The 19,929-nt window shown below is 40.1% G+C and overlaps 1 protein-coding gene across 1 annotated transcript in view; it reads right to left on the reverse strand.

The window, feature by feature from the left end:
- Window positions 1–5,861: 5,861 nt before the first annotated feature.
- Window positions 5,862–19,929, reverse strand: part of LOC150098295 (uncharacterized) — a 66,242-nt gene continuing 52,174 nt past the window's right edge. Inside the window, exons 2-4 of the mRNA XM_090405285.1 lie at window positions 16,009–16,255; window positions 7,559–7,678; window positions 5,862–6,800 (exon numbers count right to left, since the gene is read on the reverse strand). Coding sequence (XP_090261411.1) covers window positions 6,430–6,800; window positions 7,559–7,678; window positions 16,009–16,255 — 738 coding nt within the window. The 3' untranslated portion in view covers window positions 5,862–6,429. The remainder of the gene's footprint in view (window positions 6,801–7,558; window positions 7,679–16,008; window positions 16,256–19,929) is intronic.

A 19,929-nucleotide genomic window follows, 5' to 3' on the forward strand; every position in this document is an offset into this window, starting at 1 on the left:
AATTGCATCGTCCAGCGTGGGAGACCTTTCAGCCTCCATATTGAGTAAGTGAGGGTTGTGTTCGGCATTTAGAACAGACTCCAGGATTATTTAGCTTAAGGACTGGGCGTGGCCACGATGCTAATATGCAGGGGCCCATTTAGTAACTTTTTAAATTTATTATCTTTATTTTTGCTATAATAAAATGCAGAATAGGAGGTTTGGTTATTGATTATGAAAAACCACTTATATTAAAGCCTCTCGTGACTTATGAGCAGCCTGTATTATATCTAAATAAAATATATCCAACTTGTAAATCTGTAATATGCAGTTGCTGGTTAAATTCCACCCCAAAAAAGGAATGAAAGTAATGCAACGATTAAAAGAGCTGTCTTTGAAATTCTTTGAATCAGATGGTAGTCTTCCAGAAATTAATCTTTTTGTCCCATCATCTGAATCCACTGCGCGTCTCTACCGTTCAGTGGAAAGAGAGCAGAGAGAGCCTCACCCGATGCTGATAATTAATTCAGCCTTTTAAAACTGCATTTTGCTTTTCATTACGTGATATCTTTCCAACAATGCGATGCGTTGTTCATTTGGAGTTTAGGATTTCTTTTGAATTGCGTCCGAAAGGTCAACAGTTCGTTCACCGCCAGCTTTTGCAAGATTCTTGGCTTCTGTTTAATACTACTTGATGACTATTTATAGATCCCAATGCTGCGTCCTCTACGACTTACACAAGAGAAGTGGACAGCAGTTTATCAGTAATGACAATCTTATTTTCCTCGCTGAAACTCCTCTCTCTCTCTCTCTCTCTCTCTCTCTCTCTCTCTCTTGCAGGCAGTCGTCGCTGTTTTCAGGATTCTCTCCACTTATTCTCAGCCATGCATGCTCTGTATCCGGACGAGAGACTTCGAGTGTTGCGTAGCACGTTTGGAGCAGCATTCGTTTGTGGGAACACAAAACACGACGAAACTTCAACAAGCCGTGTTAAATGGACCTGTTCCCCGAAGCAGAAAGTTGAGTTTTTAAACAGAAGTTTACTGATGTAAATGATAACAGAACTGTAGCGGATTTATTTAATAATTCCTACGTCGTAATCAGTACAAACTGCTGCATGCAACATTAATGTCCTTAATATTGCAAGTCGAGAAAATCACTGCCTGTAAAAATGAAGTTAAAACATTACAATCAGTCCTAGAATGCTCGGAATAAGTTTGGGATGCAGAAATGCCGACATTGTGAGAATTTGTTGACTTTATTGGATCGTTTGCGCTTTTAACATGTTGCTTTTTACATATCGAATACGAAACGTTTTGCAAAAAGAAGTAATAATAAAAACGGGATGCAAAATTTACCTTAAAAGCAATCTTAGTCAATTCCATATGTTTGCAGAAGACTGTTATAAATTCGATTCTGCTCACTAACTAGAAGAATTTTTGTAGCTTTTTTTCCCCGCCGATTCCACACTCATGTCTGTCACAGGAAAAACTTGTTTTCCTACAGAGTACTACATTTAACCACTAATCCACCGAAATAAATATTATTCTTCTGACGAAATATCAGAAGACGCTATCGGGTAGTTTGGTGGATAGTTAGAGGAGATTTAAGCCAGTTGTCTAAACAAGAATTAAAGAAAAAGACTGATGAGAAGAGATCTCCCTTAAGTTTGGGTAGGTTATCCGATGGGATAAGTCGAAACAAGGGACGGCTGAATTATTCCAAGCAGCTTTGAGCAACCAAAAGGCGATTTGGTCAGTAGACAAGTTTCGTGCATTTGGCCCTTACGATGTCTGCTTGGGATTTGTTGATGGTGTTTTTCCAGTTGTAAGGGGTGTTAGTGCGAATGAGAAGAACTCACTGAGTGCATGCAGAGTTTTGTGTCGAAATGCGTTTGCTTATTTGTTGGAGAACCGAATAAGGGTTAGGGAGAGTTGAGTGGGGAATAAAATCACTTACGTGGTAAGAAGGAGTTCATTTATTTGATTGTGGTTAGAGTTGCCAAGAGGAGAGCTCACGTATACACGTCAGTGGTGTAATTTGGAGGGAAAGCTTGTTAAGAAAAAGTCTAGGGCGTGGGGGGGGGGGGGGAGAATTATCTGATATTTTAACAGATTGGCGAACGAACTGCGTTAAACTATTACTGACAGCAAAAACAATTCCGCTGTCTTCTGGCTTCCGCTGTGAAGTCAGAGAAGCGGAGCTAATGTGAAACTTGACCTAAGCTACTTTTCTAGGCTTAAAAAAAATTGCGATGCATCATCCCATGGCATCTTCAAAAAACGAAAGTATAGGCAGTTAAAGTCAATATTCTTGTTGATTTAGAATCGACTTCATGTTTATATTGTTCTCCCTTCAGTTCTCTCCAAAATAATAGAAAAGGTCACTACCAAGGCAACGCCTTCGCCATCTGGAACCTCACGATTTAATTATTAACAATCAAGATGGATTCGGAAACTGTGGCTTCACAGTCCAACCCCTACCCCTAATTATCCACTTTTGAACATACGGGGTACGGAAAGGTGTGAGAAACTCGTCTACTTTTTTTTTATATTTATGTGATCGAGTCTGGTAGATCGAGTCTTTATCAATCCACCATCTTCGCTGTCCGTCTGGCGCCCTTGGAAACTGGTTTCATCTTCTGAGGTTGTACCCTCGTCGATGATGAAGAACGGTCGTTAGGTGTGATCAATTGTTATCTACACGGTTTCCTCTTTTTTCCCGTTCCTAGTTTATCTGCATACTCATATTGCAGTATTTACTTGTTTCACGTCATCGTTATTCATGTGATAAGTGCATGAAAAAAAAAAAAAAACTTTAAATAATTAAATATTCTGCAAGATGATTACCATCTTCCCTGTCAAGTATGGTCAAGTGTGCTTCCGTATTTATCTATCTTTTCGAAAACAAAACCTCTAATTAGTATATTTCAAACAGATTTGTTGCCTTTGCCGGCTAATTAAAGTTTGGCCCTTTTCCTGTCGAAAATATCACTACGAACAAATAATCTTCGTATGCATTTAAATTTATTTTTCTTTGTTGCATCTTCTCTCCGTAAATTTGTAAATATATCATTAGACTTGACACGACTTTGAATATTATTAATACGACAGACAATAAGCCTTTTGTCCAGATGTCAAGCAAGATGATATGGACACGCTTCTAATAAAATGTAAAAGAGAGAGAGAGAGAGAGAGAGAGAGAGAGAGAGAGAGAGAGAGAGAGAGAGAGAGAGAGAGAGAGAGAGTACCCATATATCCCCACCTTCCATTCAAAAGATTTCTCTGTTTGGCATGTCTTCTATAGTGCACCCGCCCTTCTCCGGAAAATCACACGAGTATTAACTTAATTTAAAGATGAAGACGTACAGAAGAATGATAAAGTCTATGGAATGGCCGAAGTGGACTCGTTTGATTCTGGTCAGCACCAATGTCCATGCCGAATTCACTGTTTGCTTTCTGTTCCTGTATTCATTGCAACACACCGCCGGCACTTGGCGTTGGCAATAAGCAAACTGACAGAACTGTTTGAGGTGTTTGTTAGCAACTTGAACTACGAACGCCTACGAGATGGTTGAAGTCGAGAATGGAATTCAGTTTTTAAGCAAAGTGGAGTATGGAAAGGGTCTCCGTTTGATAGCAGTGTCCACCTTATTTAAGTCTAAGGTGTCTAACAAAAGCTTCCTTCCATCCTGGGATGGACTACATAACGTTGATTATTGGGAACTCTTTGTGAATGGACGCAAATCAATCATTCGTACAGCGCAATACAAACGCTTTGTTCCACGGGGTGAAAGCCAAGGATCTACCAGATGGACCACAAACTGCTGCTATGGGTAGAGGGAGTGAGGACTGCTCTTCACCCTCTGAAGATCTTCTGCTTCAGGAATTTCTGAACATTTGACTCTTACTGAACACTCCTTCGCTCTTCCCCTTTTCATAACTGGTATTTGATTCTTTCCGTCAACTTGTCGACTGCGACTGAAATTTATGGCAGGATTTCAGAAAGCGACAAACGGGTTATGTGCGATCATCATCATCATCATCAAATTCCTGCCATGTACCCTCAAGGGGTGTACAGGATATGACAGTACTACATGAAAAAATTACATCATTACCAACTTCCTATCTACAATTTTCCTCCAAATCAGTCTGTTACTTGTCAAGACTCCAACATTATCAGATCTTATATTTCTATCGTCTAACGCACTTTGTACCGTATCAATCCACCTATATCTTGGTCTTCCTCTGGGTCGTTTTCCTGCCAACCTGGCAGAGAACACTTGTTTTGCTAATCTTTCCTCTCCCATTCTATTTAAGTGACCATACCATCTGAGATTAGCTCTGCTGACGCATTCCTGGATGCTGACAATGTCAAGTTCTTTCCTAATATCCTCATTTTTAATATGATATTGCCATTGATGCCATCTGTTCACGCCTCTAATCTTTCTCAGGACTCTCATATCTGCGGTCTCTAGTCTCTGATCAAATGTTTTACTTCTGACCCAGCTCTCAGATCCGTAAGTTAAAACTGGTTTAAACACGTATACAGCTAATTTAGTGTTCCGACTAATTTCTTTCTTATTCCATATGAATTTATTCAATTGACTTCCTACCATACCAGCTTTGCTGATTCTGTTGTCTATTTCTATATTTAATTTACCATCTTCACTAAAAATCGTGCCTAAGTAGCTGAAATGTTTTTACTTGTTCCACAGGTTCTCCATTCACAACAAAGTTGACATTTTCAATGATATTGCCTATTTTCATTGTCTTTGTCTTTTTATTGCTGACCTTTCAGACCATATCTATGTGCGATCAGCCTCCTTTAAAGGGATTGGAAATCTGTTGAGCTCCGTTGTTAGACACCAATAAATAACAAGATGAGCAAAAATGCACAAAAAGAAGAGAAACGGGATGACTCCATATTCTCCAAACTCTTTACTTCATATTGGAAATTTGATTTCCAAAGGCCTAAACCGGGAAGAGCGGATGTGTTTGTTGTTGGTATCTTCTTTATCAAGAGGAACGAAAAGGCTGGGAGAATGTGAACACTGGTGAAAGCCGTCTTGAGAACTGTAGAAAACAAGTGAAGGTAAAAACAAACATTGAACATTCCTTTGGAAAATTATGTGCAGAAAATGTTTTCCTAAAAATGGTGAGAATGGCGAAAAACACAGCACCAGAAATAGCAATGATAAACGTTTTGTGTAATATTCGTAGAAACAAAACCCAACTATGAAAGTCAGATCAAAAACAGGGATAATGTGAGATCTTTTTTTTTTTATTTGGAATAAAATTACATCCTAAAAACAGCACAAAGAAGAACGAAAGTGGCAGAATTTGAAGAAATATATTGCGAGTCCCAGAAAAACGTCGACGTAAGAAACATAATTGAGCGTATGAAGAGAGAAATAAACTTGCAAAAGATTTAGCAAGGACAAAAGCAACAGATAAACTAAAATATGAATAGAAGACAATTTACCAAAAAGAATGGAAAGACGAATGGCACAAGAAGAGACGGAGAGAGAGAGAGAGAGAGAGAGAGAGAGAGAGCAGAAACTGGAAAATATAGGCCTTGTCCTGTACTCGATAAAATAATAATAATAATAATAATAATAACGAGCATAACTGTGACTTTGTACTTTATTCATTTCTTCCAACTTTCGCGTTTCGGGTTTCCAAAACTGATAGATGAACGCTAGTTTGAAACCGGGATAAAAGAACCAGTGCCAGGTTAAAAGAGGGACGAGAATCACAAATGCCATTTGCACCCGTGAAATATCGCAGTTTTATGAGTAGCAATACCGTGGTGTGGGTCTCGTGATCGTTCTGAGTGGTCCTGTGAAATGCAACACGAGCGGGAAAAGAGTTTCACCTGCGAAAACGAGAAGACATTTTTATTATAAAATACAACCTCATTCGAGACAAGATTCGCGCTGTAGACACCCCACTTGATCCCATTTCTTTTCCAAAATCACTGCCATCCAATGATTCTGCTCAAGGACGTGTGTGGCCATCTCACTGATTTGGCAACTCTTCTTCTCTGACAAGTCTTAAATCCGAGAAACACGGTGGTGGGCGAAGGTGAGTCTAAAGAACAGACGAAACAGTCCAAGAATGAGAGATTCCATTGGTATAAAAGGGATCACACGACGGGGACCAGCGAGCACAGACCAGGTGGGTCTAACCTTAGTCACGTGATCTGAATCTGTTACGACTTCAGGCGGATGAGCTGCTTTGAGGGACTCCTGGTGGACAAAGATAGAAACGACTACCACGGCGGACTCTACTCGATGACGTCTGCTGGCGAGAGTGCAGATCTTCGTCGCAGCAAGCTCGATCTGCCGATGGACAGAAAGAAGGGGGGGGGGGTTGCGGCACGAGCTTCGCAACGTCCTGAGGGAAGTGATCGGAGCAAGGAATGCAGAGTACGAGTCGGCTTCGCCCATCAGACGATGTCGACGACGCGGTATAGGGCGGTGAATCCGCAGCAGCGAGCCCTCAGCTGGTCGACGAGGACGCAAGCTTCGGTCACGTGGTCCAAGATGGCGGCGCATTCGCACAGAAGTACGTACACGATGTGGTCGGTGAAGACGGACTTGTGTAGCGACACCCTCCGCAGCTCCATGTAGGGAGGCAGGCGGTTGTAGATGTGAGTGGCTCCGCTCCACGTTGCCCAGTTACGTTCGAACCTCATCCTGTCGTCGCCTGGCAACACCCGGAACACGGAGATGATGTAACCCGTGTTGCTGTCATTTGGGCGCTTCGGGGTAAAATCCAGAGGCGGTCTGGCGATTGTGGCGACCTCCTCGTAGATGCCTAGAGAGGAAGAGAAAACCGAATTAGAAGCGATTCGTGTTGCGCGACCCTCCAACGCTGCAGTCGCAACGCATAGCGCATGTGTGAACATTCTCTGTTAACAAGAGAGAGAGAGAGAGAGAGAGAGAGAGAGAGACAGAGAGAAAGAGAGAGAGAGAGAGAGGTTAATAATAAGATAGGTTGGGTGTCTGACCCAAAATCTGTCTCTCCTCCATGCCTTCTCTTTCTCGTCCTTTCATTTTCGACACTTTTCTCAGGGTTCCTTTCCCCACCAGTAGCTACTAACCCACAAAGAAAAAAACAAGAGCGAACTTCTCAAACTGCACTGCAGGGAAAATTGCTCCCCCCTTCCCTCCGCGTCTTTGGCATCGGTTGCGGAAAGAGTAGACATCGTCAGAGATGCGAGTGTGCAGAAGTATTGGCAGATCGGCCAATACTTCCCCTTAGCGATTTGGCAGATCGTCAAGTCATTTGTTGTCTCGTTTCAGTGGCGAACTGCCTTCTTAAGACGCTTTCCAAGCCAAGAATTAATTAGCGAACTTCTTGAGCAAGTGGAGCAAATTGCACTAAGAAAGCGAAATTTCTGAAAGAGATGACATTTCGACAGTCACGTCAGAAGGGACCGATTTGAAAGAAAACTCTAATCTAATCTCGCAAGAATTCGCTTCTAGTTGTTAAAGATTGTGAAGAGAAAAGATGCTCTGATCGCGCGAGATTTTCAAATTTTACTTCGAGGGCGATTCGCAAGCGCCACTTACCGATGAACCGCGGTTCTTCGGACACCATGGTGGAGATCCAGCTCCTCAGCTTCGAGGCCACCGCTCGGGGATCGTCGTTCTGACTCCTCAAGATGAGGTACGTCACGAAGGGATACTGACCTGAAAAGAAAGACTTCAGTTATTGCACGCTGCACGAGACTCGACCTTTTGCATTCAGAACTCTTTTAATATTACTGAGTCATCGGATTCGATCTTGTCATGCAAAACAGAATCGCATTTCGTTTAAAAAAAGTTCGTTTCATATAAAATAAAAGTAGAGTTTAAAATTAAAACACATCTTCTTTTAAGTTTAAAATTATAACTAAAAATTAACTCACTAAAGTAAAATTAATAAGAAATTTAAATATTTCTTATCGCCAGAAATATTTTATGTACCTAAGCACACTCTTAATCCGGAATCTAAAGAAAAGGAGTTTCCCAAAGAGAGAATGAAGAAAAAGCTTGAGTATATTGATGCGAATGAAGTCTTGGAAAAAACTCAAATATTAACTGAGATCCTACTAAATAATGCCAGAAAGATTGGTGGAATCAACCAAAACGAGGACGCAAAAAAAAAGAAAAATTATCTGACGAAACTATAAACCTTCTCATAAAGAGAAGATAAATGAAAAGAAACCTAGGCAAGAGAACGAGAGCAGAATTGTCGGAGCTGCAGTATGCAGCACAATGAGGAAAACACAAAAAATTAGGAACTTCAGAAAAAGTAAAATCAGAGTTATTGTAGAAAAGAAAATGAGTCTAAAAGGGGGGGGGGGGAGAAGAGAGACCACAAAATAAATTAATAGCCCTTAAAGATGAAGTGGACTACCACTTAAAGACAAAGAACAAATCATAAGAAGAACAGATCCTTTTACGCTAAACATCCCAAACGGAAGAGGAAGAAATGCGCCTTTTAAAAGAAGTTCGGCATGCAATGGGAAGCATCCATCATGGAAAGGCACCTGGCGAAGATCAGATACCGACAGAAGCTAGAAAGCAGATGGCGGATCGGGCATGAATAGGCCTGCTAACATTGAGACATCCTCTCCAAGACAGAAGAGAATACCAAAGAACTGGAGTAACGCTCTCCTTGTTAGAGTTTTTAAAAAGGGAGACAGAAAGGACATTAAAAATTATCAGCCTCCTTTCAACAATGTTTTTACAGAAATCATTTGCAACAGAATACAAAACAAACTTTAAAAGGCAAGCGAATGCCAAAACTCGCTACAGTCATGAATTCACTGATTTTGAAAATGCATTTGATTCAGTCTCAAAGTTAGCTATTTCAGAAGTCCTAAAAAAATCAATGAATTGAAAAACAAAACGCATAATGAAATACTTATTCATATATATATATATATATATATAATACTGTATATATAAATTCAACTTCATCTATAAAATCAGCAACGAACATGAAATTATCTATTAAAAATAAAGGGAATTAGACAGGAGGATTCCATTTCACCTAAATTATTCACAGCAATTCTAGAAGAAAATTTTAAAACTTTAAAATTCCTTTGAAAAAAATAGTAAATTAGATAAACTAAATTACGTACGATTTGCTTATGATACGTTTTAGGAAGAACTTCAACAAATGAGCTTTGAATTGAATGCAGGAAGTAGAAAGAAAAATATAAACAAGGACAAAAGAAAAATAATGTATAAGAAATGCATTGCCAAAAAGCCACGACAAATGGAACACCAGTTGATGAAGTAACCTCTTGTATTTAGCTAGGACAAAATGATCAGAGTAGAGGGAGACTGTGAAGAAGAAATTATACGCAGAATTCAACTTGATTGGATAGCCTTTGGAAAACTCCTTGAAGCTCTCAAAGGAAACGTCCCAATCTGCTTTAAAAGCAAAATATTCGACAGTATCATAGTCCGGTCATGGAAGAGAAACATGGACTTTGACTAAAAAATGGACTTTCACCAACAAGATGAGGATATTACTCAGAGGAAAACGGAAAGATCATTATTTGGATCTGCTCAGATAAGGGAGCTATTAAAAGATCCAAATTGTGGCCAGATCATATTGCAAGAAGCAACGCTAAAAACTGGACAAAGTAGATCCCCAAATGTATTTCCAAGATGGCAAGAGAGCTACCAAAAAGACGGGAGGATGACATTAAAGAGATGGATGGAACTCAGTGTCATAGAAAAGTTACAATTTTAGGACACTAAATGGGAGAGTTTGTGGCGAGGACTTCGCCTAGCAGGGGACAGAAATTGTGCAAAGGAAGAATCCGTTTCAATTTCTAAGCTAAAACAAAATAAAACGGACGTCCACCTGCAAGCAAGTTTCACGCATCATTCTTGTACTGTATTATTGTTGTGAACTTGAAAATGCCCATACAAATGGAAGTTACTGCCTTTACCGACACGTTATCAAAGGGCAAATTTGTAGCACCCTTCGGGAGCGAAGATCTTAAAGGTAATGTTTGGAAATAATCCGAGGGAATCATAAATTCAGGACTCTCTTTGGTCATTTTGTTCAGTGAATAAGCAAAATTATTCAAAAGCTATTAATGGGAACTGATGCTCTGTGGGTCATTATTTGGCCCCCTCGCATAGCGTAACTCCGGCTGTAATTCACACCACAGCAACTCTGGTCCATTTATCTCCACCAAGCTCTCTCTCTCTCTCTCTCTCTCTCTCTCTCTCTCTCTCTCTCTCTCTCTCTCTCTCTCTCTCTCTCTCTCTCTCTCTCTCTCTCTCTCTCTCTCTCCCCTTCAGAGCTTAGCCAATGAGGAGAACATTCGAGTATTTCTACGTTTCTCAGTGAAATGCTTATATTTATCCATTTTATTACAAGGGAGCTACATCTGGCATTTATTGATCTGGAGAAAGCATACGATAGAATGCCAAGGCAAGAAGTCTGGAGGTGTCTGAGGGACAAGAAGGTTCAGGAGAAATATGTCAGGTTGGTGCGGGAAATGTACAGAAATGTGAAGACAAGTGTTCGGAGCTGTTTGGGACAGACAGAAAGTTTTCAAGCAACAGTTGGCTTGCATCAAGGGTCAGCATTAAGTCTGTTTCTGTTTAATATTGTAATGGAGGTGGTAACAGATGAGGTGAGAGAAGATGCGCCTTGGACAATGTTGTATGCAGATGACATCTTGTTGTGTGTAGATTCAAGAGAAGAAGTGGGAACTAAACTGGAAAGCTGGAGAAAAGTACTGGAAGAGAGGGGTATGAGACTGAGCAGAAGTAAGACAGAGTATATGTGTTGCGCAGTCGGCGGCGGCCAGGAGACAGATCTGGAGCTGGAAGGAAATGTCATCAGGAAGGTGAGAGACTTTAGATACTTAGGTTCAACGGTGGAAGATGAAGGAGCTGAGAAGGAAGTGGGATGCAGGATACAAGCAGGTTGGAGGAACTGGAGGGAGATGGCTGGAGTGTTATGCGATAAGAGGGTGCCGATCAATCTGAAAGGCAAAATTTATAGGACAGTAGTGAGGCTAGCTATGACATATGCTATAGAAACTGTGGCCCTGAGGAAAAATAACATCAGCAGGATGGAAGTAGCAGAGATGAGAATGCTTAGGTGGATGTGCGGTGTGACCAGAAAGGATCGTCTGAGAAATATGTCAGGGGAACAGTGAAAGTTACGAACTTAGGAGCGAAAATACAGGAGGCAAGGTTGAGATGGTTTGTTCATGTGATGAGGAGGGAGGACGAATATGTGGGAAGAAGGGTCATGCAGATGGATGTGCAAGGAAGGCGGAAGCGTGGGCGGCCAAAGAAGAGATGGAGGGAGCTGGTGGAGGAGGACCTGAGGATGAAGAAATTGGATGTGGTGACAGCCCAAGACAGGAAGGTGTGGAGGAGACTCATTATCAACAGTGACCTCGCTTAAGTGGGAGAAGCTGCAAAAGAAGAAGAAGAAGATTACAAAATAATGAAACAGATGGCCAGTCAATTTATGAAGTCACTAAATCAGAATCATTCGTGCTGTTTTGGCCAACTTTTCCATGTTTACAAATAGCTGAATCACCCTTGCCGTTTTTTCAAACGAAAAAAAAATATTCTATAAAACAGGCAAACAGATCACAGGAACAGACGAAATTTGCGGCCACAATACACTGGCCTCATAGTTTCAGTTACTTCAGCAGCAATCCAAATCCATCAACCTGAGCCCCTGTCAATCACTTGAAATGTTATCAACGCATTTAGAGTAGACAGTAGTGGGTACCAGAAAAGGAAATTCTGTTCTACAAGGCATTGTTCTTGATGCACAATCATTTTATTAGACAGCCATTGTCCTATCTGGTCAACCAGGTGATTATCCATATCGTTTGCCCCATCTTATATTCGGGCTTAGTGATGGGTCTGTCAAAATCCCGCTCATGATGGCGATTATCTTCATGCAAAATTTATTCAAGCAAAAAAAAACAATAATAAATAAATAAATAAAATACACGTGACATTGGCCGGATAGTCCATGCGCCGGTCATGGGTAGAGTACCATATTTAGGAGGAAATTTCTTGGGAAGTTATTTCAAAGAGCAAGCGAGATTATCCACTAACACGGAACCATAATGATCAAGGAGCAAACACAGCTGATAGTTGCTTCATTATGAACAGCGCATGCACGCATTTTATGTAAATTAATTTCTTCTTGCATCTGGACACCAAATTGGCAAAAGTGGCTAGCGTATCAGCTCTCCGAACGACAGGCTCTACCTTTGAATCCCGCATTCATCGTAGACGGGGAGATGAAGTTCATCGCCCGTAGAAAGGCACAACCCAACTTATAAGAAGCCTGCAGGGGAGGAGAGAAAAATTCCATGTTTTCTCCCCAGGGCAGAAGGTCTGGATTTATTGACTAATGACATTGCACAATGGATTAACGTGGATAGGATAAACACAATCTGCAAAATCCCCAAATACCGCATGCATTCATCTCCTTTATGTCCCTTGAAATTCAGTTAAACTAAGAAAGGCCGTCTTTTTGCCCGCTGCTCTTCACCTCCACATCGAATCCTTTCTCCACCCATTTAATCCTCTTCCTAAACATCCTCTCCCAAATTCTACCTCAGCACCACTTCTGAAATGCAATAGGGATCTCTCAAGGAGCTCATTAAACAAGCAGCTCAAGGATATCGTCAGTTTCGTTTACAAAACGTGGCGAAATTCCACGAAAAATGGTCATCGTTAATCTCCTTCCTCACCAACGCATCCAAATCCTATCCATAGCTTCGCCTCACCAACGCATCTAAATCCTGTCCACTCCATTCCTCTTCTTCTTCCTTTAAGTCTCTTTGACTGATTCACGATCTTCCATAATCTTAAACATTCTCCAAGAGGGAAGATAATCTCGTGAATTACAGTGCTTTCAAGACACAAAATGTTCTCTTAATTATCGAAAGAAAGATTTTACGTCGCTCTACCTTTGCATTTGATAAGATTTTGATCTCCATGCAAAGTGTTTCCTCTTCATTGGTTGACTTTCAGGAGCATTCGCATTACCCTTCTTACCTCCAAAAAGAAAAACGTGTTCCGTTTTCAAAATAATACGTACGACTTCTAAACTTTATAAACTCCAAATGCTCCTGAAATGATCTTATATTTGCTGTGCCCGCAGAATACCTCCGTATGTTGATGCTATCAAGAACAGAAAATTCTTCTTAATGATTTTCTTGCAAACTGTGTTCGGTCGCTTTTTCATATATGTGTTTCCTAAATGTCTTTTACAGTATTTTCTTGGGCTCTGGTGAATTGAGGAAAACCCGCTGCTATTAGGCACGTCCCTCGGTCACGTGTCGGATGTGGGAAGTCCTAAAAGTGTTACTTCGAATAAAGAATAAGAAACGTTGTGACCAATAGGTTCAATGGATCTTTTATCCATTTGAGAAAAGGGCCTCTGCAAGCTTATCACTTCTTGCCGTCAGTTCACAGCAAAACCTGAGATGATTGTGCCTCATAAAGGTTCATACTTCATTGGCCGATGCGCAGAATAATCAAAACAACGTTCGGGAATTCAGCACGAGGTCCTGTTCGAGAAATATATTACGCGCTTCAATGCAGGTCAGTTACTGTGAATGAAGGATACGGAAGACACAGGATTGACAATAGAGGCGAGCAACTCTACACTGGCACTTGAAATGTCAAAGGTTGAGATAAGTGGTCTTGATATTGTCTGTGAAAATAAATAATCAAATACAAATAAGATTAAATCATGAGCTATCATATACAAGAGAGATAAACCAAGGGATGTCCGACAGGGATGTCCCCTCTCAGCAACTCTTTTTAATATCTACTTAAATGAAATAATAATAAAATGGAGTAAAAATTTACATCAAGGAACTAAACTTTCACCTACAGTTAACTTAAACACTCTCCTCTTTGCAGACGACCAAATAATAATTACAAATTCTGAAGATAACTTTCAGAAAGCTATTTTAAATCTAAATGAGATATCCAAAGAATATGGTATGATAATATCAACGGAAAAATCAAAAACTATGGCCTTTAAAGGACAAGATCTAGCAAGAACTAAAATAGTATTAGATAACAAGATCTTAGAACAGGTGAATTCATTTAACTACCTAGGATATATGATCACTTATGAAAATGAAAAAGATATAAACATAAAAATTGCAAAATATTTAAAAATAACAGGAGTAATTAACTCTATATTTAAACCAAACCTAGTTCAAAAACAAACCAGGCTAAAATTATATAATACATTAGCCCTACCGGTCTTAATGTATGGAAGCGAAATCTGGACAATAAAACAAAAAGACAAAGATTAACAACAGCAGAAATGAAGTTTATGAGAAAAACTGCAAATTATACCCTATTGGATCACAAAAGAAACGAAGATATTATGAAAGAATTAAACCAAGAACCAGTAATTGACAAAATTAAAAAATATAAACATAAATGGATGGAACACGTTCAAAGAATGAAAACAGAAAGATTACCAAAACAAGCCTTAAAGTACAAGCCATTAGGAAAAAGAAAACCAGGTCCTCTTAAACGATTCAACGATGACTTCTCCGGAACAGGCCATACTAGGCCTAAATCCTTGGTACGTATGATGATGATGATGATGATGATATTGTCTGTAGAGCGAGACAGAGAGAGAGAGAGAGAGATGGACGAGTATAGAACTGGCATCTTGGGAATTCCAAGGAGCAAAAGGAAAGGCGAGGATCAGGGTTGTGAGCTGAATGTTTACTCGCAAGGAGGGAGGGTCTTCAAAACACCATGGAATAGCTGTGGTACTCAGTGGGAAGAATTTTGTTTAGAAGACATCAGAAAAAGACCAGAAATAGTCCGAGACTTATCTAAAGTCTTGAAGGAGATCAATCACTACGGAAAGCAAGGTCAGGATTCTGAATGAAGCGGTTTCTTTCAATAGCGATTTCTGAGTGAGAAACTCGGAACTTGAGATGTGGTGTTAGAGGAGACTGTTGATGGTCTCGTCTCATCTCATACACTGGAAAGGTCGATGAGCCAGAGAAAAAAGCATGGGACGAACTTGAAGGCTGCTTACGAGCAAAGGCAGATGAACTAATTTGGACACATTGAAAGAAATGGAAGGAGGACTTTTCTAAACAGTGTCAGACCTTTAATCAAATGCATAGATGGCGGATGTGTATGTGTGTGTGTGTGTGTGTGTGTATCAGGAACATCTGCAGATGATTGGAAGAAATGTATTATAACACCTATTTTCTCAAGAAAAGAGATACATCAAAGCGTTGAAATTATCTAGTAATAAATCCAGTCTAGTCAGGATGCAAAATATTCGGAGCAATTTTGAAGAGAAAATTGAAGAATGCCGTAGAAAAAATGGCTAACAGAGGAAAGAAGGAAACGGGTTTGAAAAGGGCCCTTGTGATTTTAAATCGTGTTCAATTTAAAACAGTCAAGCGAAGAAGAAAAAGGATTCAGCTTAGATATTCAGATCCTATTCGTGGGTGATGAATAAGTCCTGGATCAGGTAAAAAGAAAAAGAAAGGGAAGTTAAAACGGACCTTTTGAAAAGATGAAAAGATCGTTGCCAAATATGGTACGAGAACATCTTCTAATGGTTTAAAAAATGCTGCTGTGGGATTTACAAAATGTAAGTCAAAGGGTTTTAAATAATAAACGTAAAGAAAACAAATTAATAATTAAATTATCTTGACGTGATTACAATCGATATTTGATCCAAATTTAATACGAACAACACTAAGAACATTCACAAGAATCAGAGCATTCGTACATTCTCAACGCAGACATTTCTTTCAAACGGAAGGAAAAAGAAACTACTTAATTAGAATTAAAAAGGGAATGATTTTTCCCTTGTTTAACTAGGGTTATCAACGAGGCGTGCGACATCACTCGCGATGTCGAATTAGCCCCAAATTTCTGTAACCTCCCACTTGAGAATGTCGATCGCTCCTCCCCCCAATGCGTAATGCGAATGCAGTTCAAATCGCCTATCATTTACTTACTGCAACGCTCCACATTCATGAGAAGCACCCCGTCGGCGTTAGGAAGCACCTGCCTGGCCCATCTGACGACCTCTCGTTCGTGATTCAGCTGCACCATCGGAACGTCGTCGAAGGTCAACCCGAATGCGCCGATAGGCGAAAGCATGTCCGAGCTGTTGAGCGTGTTGCTCTCGTCGAAGTCGAAGAGCAAATAAAACTTCGGTTCCGCCACTTCGATGATCCTCATCCACTGGAATGGACCCATGTTCTGAAAGAGAGAAAAACGAATTGGAAGTTTTCGAAAATGGGAAGCGCAAAGTTAATACTCTTGTTCGAAGTTTTCTTACGGAATAATACAACAATTCAAATTTTTTGGTAAACTAAGCAGATATTGGTTGGTTGGTTGGTTGGTTGGTTGGTTGGTTAGTACACTCCTTTCCTTTTACTTTTTGTTTTATTCAACTTTTGAGCAAAGAAAACGAAACGGAACTTCCTTCCTTCAATTTGCTTTAAACATCTTTCGAATGCTGTTGTCAAATAACGTTATTGGACAACTCTTCCTTGTCACGTGAGTTGGAGAACTGTGCGAACTCAGTTCTCCAGTTCAGGACGAGCTTATCTGCCGTGTCTTCAACCACAATAATAAAGGAAGAAAGCACATTGCCGAGAAAAGAGCTTTCTTTGTATACTGGAGGTCCTACGCCGAACTTTTCAAGATAAATCTCGTCACTACTACCCAAACCTCGCCTTATTATTTCGGCAACAGCTGTCATACTTTTCATTTAGAAAGAATTTACTTGAAATTTTTGAATGTAGACATTTGGCGGCTGTTATATCATCCCCAAAACGTTTTAAACTTTCCAACGTGATCGAGAAGTTACAAGACCACAATCTCTTCGGCAAGAGTTTCCTTGGCGATGTAGTGCTTGATGGATATGGACTTTGCCAGGAGTTCGTTTATTTACTTTCCTTAAAGATGGTCTTACTTAATCCTGCGGTGCAAAGGCAAGACAAAGTATAAAAGTACAACAAAAATAATAATAATAATAATAATAATAATAATAATAATAATAATAATAATAATAATAATAATAATAATAATAATAATAATAATAATAATATTATTATTATTATTATTATTATTATTATTATTATTATTATTTTAATAATTCATAAATGAAACGTAAATAATAATAAATAAAACATAAAAATAATAATAATAAATAAATAAAGCTAAAAAGTCAGTGCTGAACAAAAACCAAATGCTGAGCATCACAAAAATACAAAATTAAAAATTAAAACAAAACAAAAAAAGCCTTCCAAAATCTTTAGTGTTAACGAAGGTAAATAAATATTCAAAAGATCACACCGCAAGTACATTTTTAATAGTGATGACGTCATTGACCCATTATCACTACTCGATCTGTAGCCATTTTTGAGAGGTTTATAGCACAGGACCCCTAATTTTGTTTCGTGTAATTTTGGCTCCATTAAATGCCTCGAAGAACGTCAGTGGAGATCCTAAATGCCGAAGTTCGTTTTCTTTCATTTTAGTGAAAGCGAATTATTTTAAATTTTGAAAATTTTAAGCTGTGTTTCATTGCTTTGCATAATTCGACGCATTTTGCCTCTTCACAAAGATCATGTTTTGACAATAATTTGTCAAACTTGTTGACAAATTATTGTCAAAACCGGTCCCTCCTGGATTAACTTGCGCACGGAAAGACAGAAGAGCAGAATCAAATGGACTCATGCAATTCTGTTGTCCGAGAATGAAGCAACATTTGTTTCGTGGAATTATGCGGCTGCGTTTCGCGCGTGGTGGGTTGCGCAATGGGGACAGCCGCTGGTGATTGTCATTTGAAAGAGTGCACGAGCAGACGACGTCGGCCGACTCCGCACTGGAAGCGAACTAAAAGATTAACGAACGTCTTCAGTCATTCCCCCGGTGTTTGCAGTGCGGGGTTCAGTGGCCCTTCGCCCGAAGCTGTTTTGGAACTTCTTGGAGCGAGAAACAAAAGAACAACCAAAGCGACGCTGCCGCTAATGGACGCGTTCATTCATTCTACAACCCCCTGACGGCGGGGAACGGACGAAGGGGAGTTTCAAGGAAGAGGGTGTCGCAATGTCCGAAAGTAGTGTGGCGTTTGCGGGATTTCTTTTATGTCGGTTGGGAAGGGGGGGGTAGAAAAAGGGGTGCTTTCGCGTTAATTGCGTTCGTCGAATATTGCGTCACCGTTTCCTTTCCATTAGCTAAAGCAGCGGAGGATGCGAGTGGTTCCCAGAAGAGAAAAGCCTTCGTCTATTTCGGAGCAGAAACCAGATTCTGCTGAGCGTCGAATTTTCTCCCGTATTTTGGCAGTGAAGCAGACAGACATGCGGAATAACGAGTTTTTTGTTTGTTTTTATACTGAATCGCGACTTGAATTGAGGGTCACCATCAGAGGTCACCATTAAACTGAAATAAAAGCTTTTTCGTAGACGGTACTTCGGTCCAGTGGCGAGGATTTGCTGCGTCACTCTAGTGAAAGTTAGCGCGATGTCATTGCACTGGTACACATCTGTGGAGCAGCTCCGTTTGGATCTGTACTGTCCAACCCACGCCTCAATGGCAAAAGAGTGCACATTCACCTGAACACCGGATAATATATTTTAGCAGCGGTTGGGCTTCCCTGCCTTCTTCTTGGCTTGCCTTAGCTTCATTACGATCTCGGCAGGTGCTTAATTGGGGGTATTCTCCGTTTGGTTATGCAGGGGATGAAAACCTCGATTTCCTGGGTGGAAAAACTCCTCCACCACCGTATAAAACCAGCTAACTCACGTTCAGTTGAAAAAGTCCTTACGTCCTAGACCAGTGATGGCGAACCTATGACAAGCGTGTCAGTATTGACACACTTGAGGGTTTCAGGTGACACACCTTCGATGTTGAAAAATATTCTGATGAAAAAACTGCGATAAATCGTGTAAGATCGCTCTCAGTTAACATGTTCCTTGCCAATCACGCGATATCGCGCGATGTGAGTTCTCACCAAACGGCCGATTACGCGTTATCGCGTTGACGTCGCTAACTAAATAAAAAAATTAAAAAAATTTGGCCACCACACGAAATTCCAATTTCCAGCTTGGCAATGAAAGCGTTAAGGCGATGGTAGGTTTGTTCATTGAAAAAACTTTCTACCAATAGTCAGCAACAGAAAAGTCATTAAATGTAATGTAAGTTTGCAATTTCAGATTATTAAGTTAATAGTATAATATGAATTCATAGATTTTATATCAATGTCCTATTAAATAAATAGCCTAATGTGATATGTATAAGTCACCATCTGTGATTATGTAGTTACATTTATAATGCATGTATGCAAGTGGTACATCAACAACGTCAATATTTCAAAAAAAATGATGTTTAACAAACCCGGGTAAAAAGGTTCGCCATCACGCTCCTAGACGAATTCGAACAGAGGTCTTTCCATCAAAGAGCAAGCACATCGCAGCGACGTTCTGGCGACTGCGCTAGCTTATTGGAGGCCTGAAATGGCTTTAAAAGCTCCGGGGCTGTTCTGCAGAGCTCGAATCCTGTAATGTCTAACCGAGAGTCCTCTAGTAGTGCCAAACTCAGCCCTGCTTGCTGTCCAGCTGGATTACAACGAGTCGTCATTCGGAAACTGCCGAGATTAACTTTAAATCTTCCGCAGTTGCTGGCTGCGTATATCTGAATGGCTTTCATCTACACACCTTCTTTTTTTCGATGGGGGTGGAGGGATGTTATTTTCTTTGACAACATTTCTCTGATTGCAGCGCGTTTTAAGATGGCCTTCAAATATTATGAAATCGTACACGCACCTGTCAGGACCACTTCGTCCGCTTAATCGTCATTCCAGCTATAAATGCCAACTTGAACGAACTGGTTTTGGACCAAATTCGTTATTTGGGAACTTTATTTAA

The sequence above is a fragment of the Typopeltis vanoorti genome, chromosome 15, assembly GCF_054136105.1.
Source record: "Typopeltis vanoorti isolate ZY-2024b chromosome 15, IOZ_Tvanoo_1.0, whole genome shotgun sequence".
In the NCBI taxonomy this organism is placed as follows: Eukaryota; Metazoa; Arthropoda; class Arachnida; order Uropygi; family Thelyphonidae; genus Typopeltis; species Typopeltis vanoorti.